Raw genomic sequence first — 19851 nt, 5'->3', positions numbered from 1 at the left:
AATAGGTATTGTACCTCAGGGAAAATTCTCAATGTTTGAGGGATATGGAGGTTTGGGAAGTGAAAGATGGGAGTGTCTCCTTTGGAGACTTTTCAGGATAGGAGAGGCTCTGTGATTGTGGGCTGAGGAAAGAATGAACTATAGTATAAACCGGGGAAAGACCTGGGGTGTGAGGTACGTCTGGATTTTTTTTCTTGTCACTGTCTCAGTTCAATTTTTTTTCTTCTTGACATACCTGCTGTAGGTTGTGGTGGATGACTGGCTGGAGGGCTACAAACAGGATCAAGATGCAGGATTTCTGGAGCTCATTAACTTTTTCATTGGGGCTTGTGGGTGCAAAGGTAAGGAGATTTCCCCTCTCCTTAATCCTTTGGCCTGTTCTCCAGCTCTCCTGATTACTTTCTCAAAATAAATTTCCTATTCTACTTCCCTCTGTGCTAAGTCCTTTCCACAGCATCAGAACTGAGTTAGAAAGAACTTCAAGCAACCAAGTAGTTCAATCCATACATGAAAGGAATCTTCACTATGACCTAACCAGTCACCTACTCTCTACTTGAAAACCTTCCAGGAAGAGAACCTACCACCTCTTAAGGCAGTCCATTTCACTTTTGTTCCTGAATTCTGGGGCCAAACAGCACATGGTTAATGCCTCTTCCATTTGACACCCTTAAAATACTAGAAGATGGCTGTCGTGGCCCCATAATCTTCTCTAGTTTAAACAACTCTAGTTCCTTCAACTTATCTTCCTATGATATGGATTCAAGGCCCTTCACCATTTAATTGCCTCCTCCCAATTCTCTAGATTATTAGTGTCCTTATTAAATCAGGATACCCAGAGCTGAACACAATATTCCAGATAATGGAATGGAGATGGAGGTGGAAAGGAACTATCCCCTCTCTGTTTCTGTAAACAGAGTATTTAAGGCTATACTTCCTTAATGTAACCAAAGTTTGAAAATAGAATTTTTTAGCTGCCATAGATAATTTTTTTTATTATATTTTTCCTAGTTGCATGTAAAAGCAACTTTTAACATTCATTTTTAAAAATTTTAAGTTCCAAATTCTCCGTCTCTCCTCCCCAAGATAGGAAACAATTTGACATAGGTGATATATGTGTAATCATGCAAAACATATATCCATATTAGTCATGTGAAAGAAAACGGAATAACAGCAAAAGAAAAACAAGAGAAAAATAAAGTGAAAAATAGCATGCTTCAATCTGCATTCAGACTCCATCAGTTCTTTCTTTGGAGGTGGGTAGCATTTTTCATCATGAGTCCTTTGGAATTATCTTGGATGATTGTATTGCTGAGAATAAGTCATTCACAGCTGGTCATTATGCAGTATTGCTGTTGCTGTTTACCATGTTCTCCTGGTTCTGCTTACGTTACTTTGGATCAGTTCTTGTAAGACTTTCCAGGTTTTTCTGAAATCAACCTGTTCATCATTTCTTTTAGCACAATAGTATTCCATTACAATTATATACCACAACTTACAATCATATACCATAATTTCCCAGATAATTTTTTAAGACTATTGTCTAATCATTCTTCCCCCGTTTTTTATTCATGAAATTGATTTCTTTTACCCAAGGCTAAGAATTTGTGTTTTATTCATATTGAATTTGATCTTGTTAGATTTAGCCCAGTGCTAAGTGCTTTACAAATATTATTGTTTGATTGTCACAACAACTGTGAGAGATAGATGCTAAAATGTCTCCCTTTTATAATTGAGGAAACTCAGGCAAACAGAAGTTAAGTGACTTGCCCAGGGTCACACAACTAGTAAGTATCTGAGGTCAGATTTGAACTCCAATCTTCTTGATTCCAGGTCCAGTGCTCTAGCCACTGTACCTTGAATGCAGATCAGCTCCTTTACAACTTAATAGTCTTATAGTATTGCCTCCAGGCAGCCTAACCTCTCCAGAGTTTGTGATGTGCTCAAAGATACCTAAAACATTGGGATTTAAATTCAGCTGTTACTGGCTTTGAGGCGAGCCCTCTAGCCAGTATACCATCCTGCTCTGTGTTTATGATAGTTTTGTAACTGAAGAAACATTATTTTATATACTACAGGAGAATTCAGATGACAAGCAGCAGTTAATGGCTGTCCTCAGAACGTTGTTGTTGATCACAAAGAAGAGGAGAGGTGCAAAAGGGCACATCTTTAGTATGTGTCCCCTTGGCCTTTACTGAAGGGCAGTGCAAACTGGGTAGCTTCTACATGAGACACTATGCAGTGGCCCAGGTCTCAGATGTAGAGAGGGTTCTAGACAAAGAACTACAAAGTTACTGCCTTTTCCTTGACAGGGCAAGATAATAGTAAAGATGAAAATAGTGAATGTGGGAAGGACTGTGGCCACTAATGCCCTATAAATTGACCTGTTTTGTAAAACAGCATGAAAATATATTAGAGTAATCACGAAATTGACCAGACATTTACTCTAAGCAAGGTAAAGAGAGGAAAATGTCACCCAGAAGAGCTAACATTTAGATAACTAAGTTTTGGAGAGTACTTTATGTATGCTATCTTATTTGATTCTCAACCTTGTGAGAGATTTCAATTCTTGATTTCAATTTACAGCTAAAGAAAATTAAGCCAACAGGTTAAGTGATTTGATTGGCCTTACACAGTAAGTGTTTAAGGCAGAATTTGCACTCCAAGTCTTCCTCACTCCAAGTCCAGTGCTCTGTCCACTATACCACTTAGAGCCGTCTTTTTTGGGGGATAGGAAAGAACTGGAAACAAAGTGGGAATTCATTGATTGGGAAAAGACTGAACAAATTGTCAGATATGTTTAAGGTAATTTGTTTTTGCATTGTAAGAAACTATGAAAAATTCCAAGAAAATTTGAGATTTGTATGAGCTGATTTAGCATGAAATAACATGGTAAACTACAATAACCACAAGAATTTAAAGAAAAACAACCCTAATCAACCAATCTTGACCTCAGAGGACTGATGGTGAAGCCTCTTTCATCCTCTTTGATGAGAGGTGATGGAGGGATGGTGCAGAAATGAGGCGGATTATCACCAGTAGTTGATGTGCTGGTTTGTTCTGCATAACTATTTCATTATTACCAGGGAGAGAGGAGTGTGCTGTTTCAGGGAGTGGTTATTGGGAAGGGACGCTGAACTTTTTAAAAGTATCAATAAAACTTTTCTTTTAAAAAGTAAGTGCAAGGTCAGCACCAAAGGAAGAAAAAGCCAGTGTAATGGTAAGGGAATTTGAAGATCTTCCCTGCCCCTTAATAGGCCCGTGTGACCTGCTGTGAACTTTGGCCCAGCCCACAGCTTGAGTCACATGAAGACGCCCATGGTGGGTGGAGGGTGAATGAGCGGAGCAGGGAGGGCAGAGGTGGGAGAGAGTGAGGCACAGCTGATAGAGCTGGCAGAGTAGCTAAGGTGAGTGAGAAAGGAAGTGATTTTGCCTAAGGGAACTTGTTTGTGGGGAGGCCTGATGGAGTGAAGGCTTGGGGATGACTGTGCTCCCTGCATTTATAATGTGTATAGATTTCTTTGTTACTATGATGGATTTGGCTTTCTTGTATCTGAATAAATATTTTGGTTTTGTCTTTGTGGAAGAGAGTTTATATTTTGTGAATTTACCCTGGAAATACACATGTATATCCATAGCAGCTACTATGGGTATCACATTGGCAGTACAGCCAGTACTGCATTTATTCTTTATTTACAGCTCTTCTTCCCTCCCCCTGTTAGGTTCTTTATTTGTCCAGTGAAGGTGTTGAACTAGACATCTTCTCAGTTCACTTAAAATCACAGTAGCAACAATACTTTTTATATGTTGTTACATAGATATATTCTGTACTTTATCCCTGCAGCAAGGCATAGTGGTACCCTGCTGTCATAATACTATGTATGAGAGCAAGTCACCGAACTTCTCTTAGTCTCTAGTTCCTTATCTGTGAACCGAGGATGACTTGTGCTCCTGCTATCACAGAATTGTTTTGGAGTTTAAACAGCAAAATGTGTGTAAAATGTTTGTAAACCTTACTTAGAATGTCATATAAATGTGAAGTTCTTGTTACCTCGTTCCTTGATATGTCTGCAAAGCTAAGCTATTTATTTATTTAAGCTATTTCTTTCTGTCCATTAAAACCTAAATTCCCATGTTCTTCAGGTATAGTAACCCATCAGATGTTCAAGACCCTGCAGAATTCAGAGATCATCCAGCATCTGACAGAGAAGTTTGATGAGGTGAGAACAACATGATGATAAGGAAATCACGAGTTCCTTATACCTTTTTTTTATTGCCTGAGAGTGACTGAATGCAGTCTTAACCTTTCTTCTTGGATAGGAATGGGAGGGGGTGGAGAAGAAGAAGGTGGGGGTTGGAGAGGGGAAAACAAGAGTAAATAGATTCTTGTGGAATAACAGAAAGGCACTCCCAGAATTGGGCTTGAGCCATTAGGGCCCCTTCTACTTTATGAATTTCCTCACTGAGATGTTATTTTTTTCCTGTAGGATTCTGTAAAATACCCACTGGCAGCACCAGGTCCAACCTGGAAGAAATTCCGAAGCAGCTTCTGTGAATTTGTGGGTGCACTGGTGTGTCAGTGTCAGTATAGCTACCTCTATGATGATTTCCTCATGGATACCCTCATCTCCCTACTCACTGGTCTGTCTGATTCTCAGATCCGTGCTTTCCGTCACACCAGCACACTGGCTGGTAAGTATGTACTTGGTGAGGTGGACTGAGGACATTGGGTTTTAGGGTGTGTTGGCCTTACACTAAAGATTGGGAGTGGGGAACAAATTTCTTACTTTGTATCCAGCCAACTGCTCTTTAGTTCTGGGTTTTTCTAGTGCAATCCTAGTTCTTCCATCCAAAGTTTTGAGTCTTTGGTACCAACGTTGGGGTACTTAACATATCTTTAGTCTAGGACTTCTATTTTAGGTGGTCTGCAATTAACTGGATTAGTGGTAGGTACTCATCCTTGATAGGAAAAATATGAGACTTTGTGGCTTCCCATTTTTTGTTTAATGAAATGTGAAGGTGGAAAGGAACAGGGAGTAACATATGGAATATGGTCAAAACCTTCTGATCTAGGGACTGTTAGTTCATTTTCAGGTTTCAGATGAGCAGAGTAGTAGAAATGTAGTAGAAAGAATCCTGGGCTTTTAGAAGATGTGAGTATGAGCCATAGCTGTTAATACCTGTCAGACTTGAACTGGAGCCAAATCTGTCCTCTTTAACTACATTAGGCATAGCCTGTGATAGGATTTCCAGTCTTTGTGATCCATTAGTTCTGTTTCATACATTGTTTTATTTTACCTTTTCCACTTAGGTGCTTGTCAAGTTCTTTTTGATAAACCTCGTCTTTTCCTTGGATACAGTAAGGAAAGAAAAAAGCTTAACAGTGCCTCGACCGGGAGAACTGAGAGATAGCTCAGTCAGGTTAAGATGATTTAGTGACAGTAGTACAAAGAGAGGGACTTCCATGACAACAACACTTGGGTATAGGTCTATGTTAGAAATAGAGATAGGACTAGGCCCGAGGTGCTCCTATGAGAGCTCTTTCCCCTCCCCCAACTTTGTAACTGGGTTTTTTCTTTATAATCCTCTCTTTCTTCTTCTTTTGTGACATCTTTTCTCCCTCTTACGAATATTTACTCCTGCTCTAACTTCCCTTCTCTGCCCTACCTCTTTTATAGCCATGAAGTTAATGACTGGCCTAGTAAGAGTTGCCCTTCACCTGAATCTTCAAAAGGACAACAATCAACGCCAGTTTGAGGCAGAGCGCAGCAAGGGCCTGGGCCACAGGTCCCCAGAACGTCTAGAGAACCTGTTGGAGAAATACAAGGAGGTGAGCACTTCACGTGCATCTTTTATTCCTCTCTAGTCTATTTCTATGGCAAATTACTGGACTTGTACTCGCTTTCCCACTCCTCAGTGGTATCAGGCCCTCATATAAACCTGTAAGTAGTTGTCAGACAATAACTAAATAGACTTAGACCTTCTATAGATTAATAAGCCTTCCAAGCCTTCCAATGGAAATTTAAGGTGATTCTGTGCTTTGACAGAATCCATTTTAACTTTCATGTCTGTCATCAAAAGTATATGTGTATTAGCATACAATCATGGGCAAAGCATCTAAAGCTTGATGTTTATGTGACATGTAGGGCAGCTAGGTGGTACACTGGACCAGGCCTGGAAGACTCATCTTCCTGTATTCTAATCTGGCCTTAGACACTTACTTTGCTGTGTGACCCTCAGGAAATCCCCTATTTGCCTCAGTTTCCTCTTCTGTAAATGAACTGGAGAAGTAAATGGCACACCATATGAGTATCTTTGCCAAGAAAACACCAAATGAGGTCATGAAGAGTCAGGCACGACTGAACAACAGGAAGGTCTCTGCCCCAGTCCCCAAACCTCACACCAAGTGGATTAGGACCCAAATCACTGAAAGAATGGAAAATTTAGAATTAACAAGAAGACAATAATACCACTTTGCGGTTCTAATGAATGCTGTGTATAAGACCTTATGATGTCTGAAAGTGTATCTATACTTTCAATCACACTTAGATTTTCCCTTTCTTTTGAGGTGTTACATTCTCCCTTTATTTCAGTGTCTAGTTTCACATTATGTGATTGACAGGACTTTTCTCTGTGTACTTGTTAAAACAGGATTTGTCTGGTAGGGTTTCCTCCATGATAAGAGATCTTCCATGATGCGATCTCCAAAGAAGGAGCCTTCTTACTTGTTCTGTTTTCTCTGGTCCCCTCCAAATTGTCAATATCAGTAATAGCTGTAGTGTATTTTCTTTGCACTGATACATCAGATCTTAGAAATCTTTTTATAGCAATGATATTCCACACCCTCCTCTAGGACCTTGCTTCATAGAGTACTACTTCTTCATTCTCTTCCATTTTTTTCCAGTACCCACATATAATATTCAGACTACTTTATAAAAAATGTTTATTTATTTTTAGCTTTTAGCATTCATTTCCACAAAATTTTGAGTTCCAAATTTTCTCCCCATCCCAAAATGCCATGCATTCTGATTACCCCTTCCCCCAATCTGCCCTCTCTTCTGTCACACCCCTCCCTTCTCTTATCCCCATCTTCTCTCTTTTTTTGTAGGGCAAGATAGATTTCTATCCCCCATTACCTGTACTTCTTTTTTCCCGGTTGTGTGCAAAAACAATTTTCAACCTTTGTTCCTAAAACTTTGAGTTCCAACTTCTCTCCCTTCCTCCCTCCCCACCCATCCCCACTGGAAAGGGAAGCAACTCAATATAGGCTATATATGTGAGTTTTGCAAAAGACTTCTATGATAGTCATGTTGTGTAGGACTAACTATATTTCCCTTCATCCTATCCTGCCCCCCATTTCTTCTATTCTTTCTCTTGACGTTGTCCCTCCCCAAGAGCTTTTTCTTCTAATTGCTCCCTCTTCCCATTTGCCCTCCCTTCCATCATCCCCTCCACCTCGCTTGTTCCCTTCTCCCCTGTGTAAGATAGATTTTCATACTAAATTGAGTGAACATGTTATTCCCTCCTTAAGCCAAATGTGATGAGAGCAAGCTTCACTTTTTCCTGTTTCTGCCAGTGCCAGGGCCAAAGCTGGGCTCTGTGGGCTGCGTTCTGCTCCACGCCCTGTGTGATAGATCTTTCTTGTCGGCCTTCCAGGCTCCCTTGGGCTGGAAATTTCTTTCATTCTGTTGTTTTGTGGCTTATGCTGCTCTAGAATTTGTTTAGAGTCATTTTTTACAGGTATTTTATGGGGATGAGCTAGAGTAGGTGCCTCTTTCTGCTCTGCCATCTTGGCTTTGCCCCCCCAGACTACTTCTGATCTTCAGAGGAAAAAAATGGTTCCCTACTTTTGTATTTTTTCCCTTTCTTTCACAGACAACTGTCTTTTTAAGCTTTTATTTAGTATTTTTCCCCGCAGTTACATGTAAAAACAATTTTTAACATTAATTTTTAAAACTTTGAGTTTCCAACTTTCTCCCCTCTTCTCTCCACACTGCCCCCACCTTCATTGAGAAGGCAGACTATTACAGGCTATACATGTGTGGTCATGAAAAATATATTCATATTAGTCATGTGAAAAAAAACAGACAAGAAAAAAACTTAAGAAAAATAAAGTTTTAGAAAAAGTATGCTTCAATCTATATTCAGACACCATCAGTTTCTTCTCTGGGGATAGAGAGCATCCTTCATCATAAGTTCCTCAGAGTTGCCTTGGACCATTGCATTACCAAGAATAGCCAAGTCACTCACAGCTGATTACCTTAACAATATTGCTGTTACTTTGTACGCACTACATCTCACTTTGCATCAGCCCATGCAAGTCTTTCCAGGCTTTTCTGAGAGCATCCAGCTCATCATTTCTTATAATACAATAGTATTATTTCATAATCACAAGTTCAACCATTCCACAATTGATGGGTTTCCCCTAACTTCTAATTATTTATCGCTATAAATATTTTTGTACATATAGGTCCTTTTCCTTTTTGTTTTTATCTCTTTTGGGATATAGACCTAGTAGTGGTCTTGATAGCCCTTTGGGCATAGTTCCAAATTGCTCTACAGGATGGCTGAATCAGTTCACAACTCCACCAACAGTGCATTAATGTCTCATTTTCCCCATGTTCCCTCCAATATTTGTCATTTACCTTTTCTGTCCTGTTAGCCAGTCTAATAGGTATGAAGTAGTACCTTAGAATTGTTTTAATTTGCATTTCTCCAATCAGTAGTGAGTTAGAGTATTTTGTCATAGGGATATAGATAGTTTTGATTACTTCTTCTGAAAACTGATCATATCTTTTGATCATTTATCAATTGGGGAATGGCTCTTATTTATATAATTTAACTCAGTTCTCTATATATTTGAGAAGTGAGGTCTTTATCAAAGAAATTTGCTTCAGAATATACTCCTGTTAGATCTCTTTGCCTTCATCCTATTTCTCCCACCCCTATCTATCCTATTTTCTCTCTCATTCACACTGTCCTTTCTCAAAAGTCTTTTGCTTCTGACTACTGCCTCCCCCAATCTGCCCTCCTTTCTACCATCCCACTCCCCCACCCTTCTCTTATCCCTTTTCCCTTCCTACTTTCCTGTGGTAAGATAGATTTCTATATCCAATTGAGTGTGTATGTTATTCCCTCTTTGAGCCAATTCTAATGAGAGTAAGGTTCACTCTCTCTCCCTCACCTCCTCCCTTTTCCCCTCCACTACAAAAAGCTTTTTCTTGTTTCTTTTATGTGAGATAATATGCCCCATTCTACCTCTCTTTCTCCCAGTACATTCCTTCCTCTCACCCCTTAATTTTATTTTTTAGATGTCATCCTTTCATATTCAATTCACATTTGTCCTCTGTCTATATATGCTCCTTTTAACTACCCTAATAATGAGAAAAGTCTTATGAGTTACAAATGTCATCTTCCCATGTGAATGTAAACGATTTAAACTTATCAAGTCCCTTATGATTTTCCTTTCCTGTTTTCCTTTTTAATGCTTCTCTTGAGTCACTGCCAACTTTCTTAAGAGTATTTTGTACTTGCCTCTGTCTCCTCATGACTTTTTAAATTCTTGAAATCTGTTTTTTCTTCCTACCACTCTAATGAAACTAGTCTCCTCAAATCAATAGGATCAAAAATTAAACAACAAGAAGGGATCTTAGAGATCATAGAGTATAATCTCATCATTTTAATGGATCAAGAAGCCCAAGTTCTCTGAATCATCAGTACTTATTAGGCCCCTAGGATGTTAGGCAGAGAATAGAAATACATTGAATGAAATAATTCCTATTCTAATTATTCCTAATAATTCCAACCAGTATAATGTTCATTCTCTCTCAGTCTGCCATTCATTAATAACCTCATTCTCAGATCTTGTGTTATTTTGTCAGTCTTCGTTTGTTTCAACTCTCTTTGCATTTATCACTGTTAAATACATTCTCCCTTTAAATAGCCATATATCAGCAGTTGTCAAAGAATCTGGATAGATTTCACAAGGTTCTTGAACTTGGATGGGGAAAAAATGTATCTTTGTTTTCACTTCTAACTAAAATATAGCAATTCCTTCCATCAAGAATGTAGGCAACAGAACAATCTGATAAAAAGTCATAGGCTTTACATCAGATTGCATGCCATCTTGGGGTAGGGGGAGGAGAGGGATGGGGAGAAAATTAGTAGCTCAAAATTTCCTGCTTGTCTCCCAAAAGACTCCAGGGTATTTCCCCGTCAGTGAGATTGGGACCTCTGCTGTTGGTTATAGCTGAGATATTTCACTCCTAGCAGGAGAGCTCATTCACTCTATGCATGTTCTACTATATTGCATTCTGCATAACTTTTCTGGTTTGTGTTTGCTATTTGCTTGGATAAATCAGTTTACTTGCTAAAAAAAAAAAAAAAAAGTCCAGAGGTAGTTGTGGAAACAGTATTTTGCAAATGTTAAAGCACTGCGCAAACGTGAAGTTTTAAAAATTATAACTGTAACACTTTCAACAAATATAAACAAATAGAATATGGAATAAAATCCCAGATAGAAGATAAGGACTAGACCATTGATTTAATTCAAATCAACAAGCATTTATTAAGCACCCATTCTGTACCAGGTATTATGCTAAGCCCAGGGGATTCAAAAAATTATCCCCCAAAAGGCCCTGCTCTCAAGAAGCTTATAGTCTAATGGGGGAGACAACATGTAAACTACTAGGTACAAATGATATATTTGTGTTGTTGTTCAGTTGTGCCTGACTCTTTGTGGCCCCATGGACCATAGCACATCAGGCCCTTCTGTCCTCCACTATCTCCTGAAATCTGTCTAAACTCAGGTTCATTGCTTCCATGCTACTATCAATCTCATCCTCCTTTGTAGCTGTCTTCTTTTGCTTCCATTCTTTCCCAATATCAGGGTCTTTTCCAGTTAATTCTGTCTTCTTATTACGTAGCCTAAGTATTTCAGCTTCAGTATTTGTCCTTGTGTTGAATAATAATTTGCCCTTCATTGGAAGAACAAACAAGATATATATAAGATAAATTGAAGATTATGTGAGAGAGCACTAAGATTAAGGAAGACTGAGAAAGGTCACTTGCAGAAAGTGGGGCTTTAGCTGACACTTGAAGGAGTCCAGGGAAGCCAGGAAGTGGAGATGAGAAGGGAGAGAATTCCAGGCTTGGGGACAGCCAGCGCAGAAGTTGGAGATAGAGGGTCTTGTTTGAGGAACAGCAAGGAAGCCAGTGTTTATTTGATCTTAGAGTACACAGAGGGGAGTAAGGTGTAAGAAAAATGAAAAAGTAAGAAAAGGCACAAGATGGGGAAAGGCTTTAAAAGCCAAACATAGGATTTTATGTTTGATCTTGTAGGCAGTAGGGAGCTGGAGTGAACTGAATGGTGGTGTGTGAAATGGTCAGAACTACACTTTAGGGAGATCAAATTGTCAGATGAATAGAGAGTGGGGGAGAGACTGAGGCAGAGAGGACAGTCATCAGGCTATTGTAATAGTTTAGGCATGAGGTGAGGGTCTGAGGCAGGGTGGTGGCGACAAGGCATATTCAAGAGGTGTGTTGCGAAGATAAAATTGACGAGACTTGGTAAATGATTGGATATGGAGGGTGAGAGAGATAATGAGGAATCCAGGATGACACCTGGATTTCAAGTCCGTATGACTGGGAGGATGGTAATATCCTCCACAGTAATGGGAAAGTTTGGAAGAGGGGAATGCTTGGGGGAGATGAGTTTGATTTTAGTAATGTGTTTAAGATATCTATGAGACATCCAGTTTAAGATGTCTAATAGTCTATTGGAGATATAAGACTGACGGTTAGGAGAGAAGTTAGGGCTAGGCAAATGGATCTGAGAGTCAGCTTCATTGCATGAGATGATAATTGAATACATGAGAGCTACTGAGATCATCAAGTGAAGCAGGATAGAGGAAGAAGAGAAGACCTTGAGGAACAGTCATGGTTATTAGGCATGATCTGGATGAAGATCCAGAAAGAGAATTAGGTGAGAGTAGTGGCTTGAAAACCTAGAGAAGAAAGTATGTAGAAGAGCGTGATGGACATTATCGGTAGCTGCAGAGAGGTCAAAAAGGATGAGGGTTGAAAAGAGGCCATTAGATCTGTCGTTAGGAATCATTGGTAATGTTGGAGAGAGCAGTTTCAAATGAATAATGAGGTCAGAAGTTAAACTGCAGAGAGTTAAGAAGATAGAGGGAAGGAAGTGGAGGCATTGATTACAGACTTCCTTTTCTAGGAGTTTAGCCATGAAAAAGAAGAGGAAAATGAGGTGATTGATCTGGAAAACTCCTTCTACCAGTAGAGGTCAGCATCTCTTCTGCAACTTAAAGTTTCAGAGTTCCCAAGAGTTCTGAGGTTAAGCAATTTACCCAGGTTCACATAGCCAATATATGTCCCTCCTTGGAACTTTGACCCCTTGTCCTCCTAGCTTTTAGGTCAGCTTTCTACAAGAGACAGCCTCATTGCCTCCTCCAAATCCCTGTAAAACCATAAATTTTGAACCATTTTACTTTTTAGTTTTAGAAAAGGGAAAATCATTTAATGTAGAATACTTTGTATTTTCCATTTATGTTGCTTTCTAAAATATAATAGTAGTGTTTTTCTTCTCTTTCTACTCTGCCATTTTATGAGTCTTTATATATCACTTCTGCTTTTCATACTGTCATATTACCTAAAAAATACCATGTAACAAATATGCCTAGAACTATGTAAGGAAGACCCCAAGTGTATGAGAGGCCCACCAGTGTTGAAGGCTGTGCTTGTTTGGCTAGAAGGGAGGCAGGATAGACAACTCTGGCCTTCTTTTCCCCCCACCTTTTTCCGTGGGAGTCTTTAATTCCTCCCAAGAGGGGAAGCAGGAAGTTGGAGTCAGAGGCTGTTCTGCTTTCCTCAGAGAGAGGGTTTCCCAGTTTATTTATTTGCTCCCTTAAATATTGTTCATCTAGGGGATATGATTGTGTTCTAGTCCTGTTTAATTTGTTATTTTTGGAGAAGAGAGACCCTTTATAACCAAGACTTGATCCACTTAATTACCAGTTCTACAGTGAATACTCATAGTGAATTGTAAAGAAACTCATTTATCCAAATAAGTGGCAAATAAGTGGCAAAACAATACCAGAGAACGTAGGAGATTATATATCAGACAGACACTAAAAGGAACTCTCCCATTAGGATCAAAGTTACTTGTCTCAACCAAGAGAGGGAGTGAGTCCTGGATCTCATCCAAGGGTAAATTCTCTGCAAACTTTAGTGTAGCAAGCTAGAGATAGGGATATGATAAAGTCGGTCAGCTCCTTTCGTGTCTTCTCAGTCTTTTCCTTCAGTAACCTGAAGTGGGGTTGGCTTCTTCCATCTTCTTTCTCAAAACTGAAAACAAGAAGCACCTGAAAGTGACTTGCCTTGAAGCTTGAGGAGTCTCAAAGGGAACTGGTGCTTGAAGAGTTCCAAAAAGGGACTGGTGAAGTTTGGAGCTTTCTTACCTCTTGTCCAACTCTTCCCCACCCATCATCCAGGGCAGGGCATTCTTCACCAATAAGAAGAGTCCCATATCAAGGGCCTTGGAATAAGGGTTATACATGACAGTTTCTCATATTATGCTGCTAATTTTCTTTTGAAAAGTACTGTACTTGCCCCCATCCTCTTATGACTCACTTTTTAAAATTGCTGCAGTCTAATTTTTGGGTTTTTTGTTTTGTTTTGTTTTGTTGTTTGGCTTGTGTAGGACTTTGTAACTAGAATGGCCAGGACACATCAGGAGTCCTGTGGGAGGCCCGTGGTGGATGGAGGAGGCCAGAGGCAGATAAGATAGTTAATGGTATACTTAGAACAGTCTGAGCACCAGCAGGGCCTCAGCAGGTGCTGGTGGATCCTAAATGGGAAGAGGTCCCCCCATGCCCATCCCAGCTACCAGCCTAGGGAGACATTTCTAATACCCTAAAGCCCAGGAGGGTGAGTTGGTTGGAGCCTTACAACTGGAAGGGGTCAGCTGCTTAGACGTGGGCCAGGACTGGGGACTATGGTCCTTTGATGCTGATGGGGCTGGGAGGGGGTCCAGTCATTCAAAGCCTCTGGCTCCTGGGTGATCTCTTCACTTATTCTTCTGGAGGTGAATCATGCCTGCCTTAGTTGCTTCCTGCATCAGATTGGCTGCTGTGTCCAGGGCTTGTCCACTCAGATTAGTCACCAGACTGTCCATGAAAGCCTGGTGCCTCAGGAAGGTGGGCCGATCAGACGATGGTACAGGATCTGGGAGACATTGCAGGCCGCTAGAAGCATGCATCATAGCAAGAAGGCACACTCTCTGCATAGTAGAAGGGGAACCAGAAAAGCAAGATGTCAGAGAAAAATTCAGCCAGGCCAAATATGCTGTATACTGCAGGTTAGCCGGATGATATCATCATATTTTTGGGGACTTTGAAGTGGCCTTGATAGAGGCATATGCTGGGTAGATGAATCTGATGAGATTGCAGAGCAGGAAAGCCCCATAGTGAAATATGAGATAGAGGACCAAGATAACAATGGAACCTGTAGTCAGGTAATGCTTTTTGACATCGGAGACCTTCTCCAGCTTGCCCAGGACATTGGTGACAATATTTTTCTGCTCCAGGAACCTCTGGAAGAGCTGCCTCAAGCTACCTGTGGCTCCCAGGACCGAGGGGGGAAGAAAGGGGACAGAGGATGACTGGAACAGGGTCTGAGAGGGGACCTGCAGGGCTCCCCCCACTGCTCTGTAGCGGTGCTGGTGGCATCTCCGTCTCCAGGCTCTCAGGACCTCCACTCCTCCAGTCCCCTGTTCTTCTTTCCCTCCCACGATGTGGTCCTGCACCTGCTTCTAATTTCTGTTTTTACTTTACTGAAACTGTTCTTTCTACTTTCTGATAGAACACACTTTATCCAGCCATTCCTCAGACATCAGGTCTCTGTTTCCTCATCAGTAAAATGATGTAAAAATGTAAAAAAAAAAAAATGAGTAAAAAAAGGGTGGGACTGGATGATTTATAAGGTCATTTCAGGAGAGGGTGTGAATATTTTTTCTCTTTTAAAAGTTTTAGTAATGTTCTTAGAGTCCAAGCAGATAGTGGTTAAAGGGTCAAAGGGTATAATTTTTGTTTTGTAATTTTTATTGTATGTTCCCTACTTGTTAAAAAAGCTTGCACCAGAATTAATACTTGGTTCCTTCGTTGCAAAGGTGAACTCAGAGGAGGAAGATAGATAATAAACAGTTTGTTGTGAAAATATAATTTGGGATTAAGAGATGAAAGATAACAGAGACTTAGGTGTTTATTTCAAAAAACATGTATTACATTCGAGACTTTCTTAAAGAAGAATCAGAGAGTGAAATCACCAAACAGTATCATAAAAAACAAAATTGATCATCTCATAAAGGAGAGGAAATGACTTAATACTAATGCAGAAGAGATTTTAAAATCTCATTGATTTGATTAAACAGTGGTCAAAATAAAAAATTAGAAGAAAGAATAAAAATGAGAAAATAGTGTCTTGTGTAATTATGACAACTTCAATCTGGCCTATTTAAATTATCTACTCTGGGAAAATAAGGACATTGATGATCACGTTTCCTTAGAGAAATTTAACCTTTCTCCCCCACAAACATGATTGAAAAGAATGATGGGAAGCTTACAAATTTAGTTTCATAAAAGAGTCAATTCAACTAAAGACCCAGCTTATTTACGAAGCTCATTTATCTAAGTTATTCATTCATTAATGGCTATATTGTTATTAGCTATATATTAGTAATCAAACTGTATATCATAGTTTGGACAGTAGACATCTACTTGGGGAAAATTGGATAATGTTAATACACCAAAAAAAGGTGGCCCAGAAGACATTAGTATTCTCTCTCCCTGGAATATGCTTTTCCTTAACTCTAACTCTTAGAATCTTTAGTTTCTTTCAAGACAACTCAAAAATAGTAAATAAAATTCCTCTAGATGTAGTCCTCATCCCAACTCTCCTTCCCCCTATCACCTCACATATATTTGATATATACCTATACATGTAAATGTTTCCTCTACTAAGAGAATAAGTTCCTTGAGTTCTAGCACTGCTTCACTTTTGTCTTTTTAATCCCTAGAATCTAGCACAACTCTTTGGTATGTAGAAAGTGCTTAATGAATTCTTATTGATTAGTTGACCCATAGCCGTTGAGATTTTGCTTCTCCTTTCCATAATCACTAGACCAAATGATGAAGAATATCAGATTATGATGTATGAATTAATAGCCTATTGAATTGGTCCATAAGGATATAGATTCTGGATGAAACCTTGAATGAGTGTATACTGGATCATCTTTGGGAATTTGTATGGTACTTTTAACAGTCTTAGACTTTTCCTTGTTATTAAAACCATATTGTAAATGCATTTGCCTGGTGTATTATGTGATTGTAAGACAATATAATTTCTGTAATTATAATCCCTGAAGAATTAAAATTTCAAATGACCAAAAGAATAATGGAAAAAGCAATATATTATTACTATTGATGTCCTTTGCAGAAGAAATAGTATAAAATACATTATGTTTGACATGTATGAGCAGAAAAGGAAATGGCTCAGTTATGTATGGAGAGAATGAAAAATAATGAAAGACCTGAAAGAAAAGCACCTGGTAAGTTAGGTAGATCTTTTATTTAGGTTTAATGGCAATCCATGGATGAGAATCTTACTAGCTACCCATGAGAAGAAACAGTACAGGCTGCATCGATAAAATGAACACCCAAATCAGTAAGAATCATAGACATAGTCAAATACCAAAAATGTTCATGGAGTGTCTGTTTTCCTTTATCCCCACGAGTGCTGATTTTTATTGTTTTAAACTGTTTTTGTGAATTTGATGTATGTATGGTGGCAACTCAGAGTTGTTTTACTTTGTATATTTCTTTGCTTGTTATAGATTTTAAATGATTTCTCAAAAATTGCAATTTGATAATTTGTATGTTGAGAAATTATTATTGCTCTTATAGATTTGTGTCTCTTCTAGATAGATTCTAGAAGCAAGATTTTTCTTATAGTAACTACTACAAGAATTGTTCTCTTAATCTATTTCTTTTTATTTTGAATATATTACTTTTTTCTATCAGAAAATCTTTTATTCTCGCATAATAAAATCCAGAGGCCTTAGAGCATAGTGTGAAGATTGATGAGTTTGATACTAGGAATGCCTTGGTTCAAAATCCTGCCTCTGACACATCTAGTATGCTCTTGGGCAGATTTTTTAACTGCTCTAGCCTTTACGCAGCTCCCCAGGACTTATCTCCTGTCATCAGAAGTTTGTGATCAGTGTAGGTAGCAGGAATTCCCATACTGTGATTTTTTTTTAAATTTTATTTAAATTTATTTAAGTTTTCAATATTCATTTTCAAACCCCAAAATGCCAAGCATTCTAATTGCCCCATCACCAGTCTGTCCTCCCTTCTAACATCCCTCCCTTCCCTTATCCCCATCTTCTCTTTTGTCCTGTAGGGCAAGATAACTTTCTATACCCTATTACCTGTATTTCTTATTTCCTAGTTGCAAGAACAATACTCAACAGTTGTTCCTAAAACTTTGAGTTCCAACTTCTCCCCATCCCTCCCTCTGCACCCATTCCTTTTGGGAAGGCAAGCAATTCAACATAGGCCATATCTGTGTAGTTTTGCAAATGACTTCCATAATAGTCGTGTTGGGTAAGACTAACTATATTTCCCTCCATCCTATCCTGCCCCCCATTTCTTCTATTCTCTCTTGATCCTATCCCTTCCCAAGAGTGTTGACTTCTAATTGCTACCTCCTCCCACTGCCCTCCCTTCCATCATCCCCCCACCCTGCTTATCCCCTTCTCTCCCACTTTCCTGTATTGTAAGATAGGTTTTCATACCAAAATGAGTGCATTTTATTCCTTCCTTTAGTCAAATGTGATGAGAGTAAGCTTCATGTTTTTTCTCTCACCTCCCCTCTTTTTCTCTCCACTGAAAAGTCTTCTGCCTGCCTCTTTTATGAGAGATAATTTGCCCCATTCCATTTCTCCCTTTCTCCTCCCAATATATTTCTCTCTCACCACTAATTTCATTTTTTTTAAAGATATGATCCCATCCTATTCAATTCGCCATCTGTGTGTGTGTGTGCGCGTGTGTGTGTAATCCCGCCAACTACCCAGATACTGAAAAAACTTTCAAAAGTTACAAATTATTGTCTTTCCATGTAGGAATGTAAATAGTTCAATTTCAGTAAGTCCCTTATGATTTCTCTTTGCTGTTTACCTTTTCATGCTTCTCTTGATTCTTGTGTTTGAAGGTCAAATTTTCTTTTCAGCTCTGGGCTTTTCATCAAGAATGCTTGAAAGTCCTCTATTTCATTGAAAGACCATTTTTTCCCCTGAAGTATCTTACTCAGTTTTTCTGGGTAGGTGATTCTTGGTTTTAGTCCTAGTTCCTTTGACTTCTGGAATATCATATTCCACGCCCTTCGATCCCTTAATGTAGAAGCTGCTTGATCTTGTATTATCCTGACTGTATTTCCACAATACTTGAATTGTTTCTTTCTAGCTACTTGCAATATTTTCTCCTTGACCTGGGAACTCTGGAATTTGGCCACAATGTTCCTAGGATTTTCTTTTTTTGGATCTCTTTCAGAAAGTGATTGGTGGATTCTTTCAATATTTATTTTGCCCCCTGGTTCTAGAATATCAGGGCAGTTTTCCTTGATACTTTCATGAAAGATGATGTCTAGGCTCATTTTTTGATCATGGCTTTCAGGTAGCCCCATAATTTTTCAATTGTCTGTCCTGGATCTATTTTCCAGGTCAGTTGTTTTTCCAATGAGATATTTCACATTCTCTTCCATTTTTTCATTCTTTTGGTTTTGTTTTGTGATTTCTTGGTTTCTCATAAAGTCATTGGCCTCCATCTGTTCCATTCTAATTTTGAAAGAACTATTTTCCTCAGTGAGCTTTTGAACCTCCTTTTCCATTTGGCTAATTCTGCTTTTGAAAGCATTCTTTTCTTCATTAGCTTTTTGAACCTCTTTTGCCAATTGAGTTAGTCTATTTTTCAAGGTATTATTTTCTTCAGCATTTTTTTGGGTTTCTTTTAGCAAGGTGTTGACCCGCTTTTCATGCTTTTCTTGCATCTCTCTCATTTCTCTTCCCAGTTTTTCCTTCACCTCTCTTACTTGATTTTCAAAATCCTTTTTGAGCTCTTGCATGGCCTGAGCCCATTGAATTTTGGATGTTTGGGATACAGAAACCTTGACTTTTATGTCTTTCCCTGATGGTAAGCATTGTTCTTCCTCATTCCGAAAGGTTGGGAGGAGATATCTGTTCACCAAGAAAGTAACCTTCTATGGTCTTATTTTTTTTCCCCTTTTTTGGGCATTTTCCCAACCAGTTACTTGACTTTTGGGTCCTTTGTCAAGAGTAGGGTATACTCTGGGGGTCTGTAAGATCTCAGTTCCTCCAAGGTGGCACAATCAAGCATGTGTACTGGTCTGGGAGTAGAGAGAGATTTTTGTGTCCAGAGTCTTAGCAGAGTTTCCTCTCCACAGCCACCTGGCCTCTAGTTCTGCAAAGCCAGCACTGGGGGGGCTGGGATTCAGTCAAGCTGTGGGGCAGGGCCGCCATTCAGTGTGAGACAAAGACCAGCTCCCTCAGGGCCTCTACACAGGGCCGAGGTAATAATTAGCTCCTCAGTGCCCACAGGGGTTTTATGATCCAACAGTGGATTCGGGTTACTGTAGGGGCTGAGGTGGGACTGCTGCCACCTGCCTGATGTGGTCTCTGCGGGCTGCTGCCTGAGGCTGGAGCTATGGGAAGGCCCTTCTCCCTTCCCAGCCAGCTGAAAAAAACCCTGTCACTGACCTTTGGCA

At 39.4% G+C, this 19851-nt stretch overlaps 1 protein-coding gene and 1 pseudogene across 7 annotated transcripts in view; one reads left to right on the top strand and one right to left on the bottom strand.

The window, feature by feature from the left end:
- STAG3 (STAG3 cohesin complex component) overlaps positions 1–19851 on the top strand; it is a 48688-nt gene that overhangs the window by 5972 nt on the left and 22865 nt on the right. For all 7 annotated transcript variants that reach the window (XM_072641422.1, XM_072641427.1, XM_072641425.1 and 4 more), the window contains 4 exons: positions 245–341; positions 4141–4217; positions 4485–4689; positions 5676–5827. In XM_072641422.1, coding sequence (XP_072497523.1) covers positions 245–341; positions 4141–4217; positions 4485–4689; positions 5676–5827 — 531 coding nt within the window. The remainder of the gene's footprint in view (positions 1–244; positions 342–4140; positions 4218–4484; positions 4690–5675; positions 5828–19851) is intronic.
- On the bottom strand, positions 14081–14741 carry LOC140530387 (receptor expression-enhancing protein 6 pseudogene; annotated as a pseudogene).

This window comes from Notamacropus eugenii, chromosome 2 (assembly GCF_028372415.1).
Source record: "Notamacropus eugenii isolate mMacEug1 chromosome 2, mMacEug1.pri_v2, whole genome shotgun sequence".
NCBI classification, from domain to species: Eukaryota; Metazoa; Chordata; class Mammalia; order Diprotodontia; family Macropodidae; genus Notamacropus; species Notamacropus eugenii.
The sequence above is the reverse complement of the archived record's forward strand: the minus strand, read 5'-3'. Positions and strand labels throughout refer to the sequence as shown.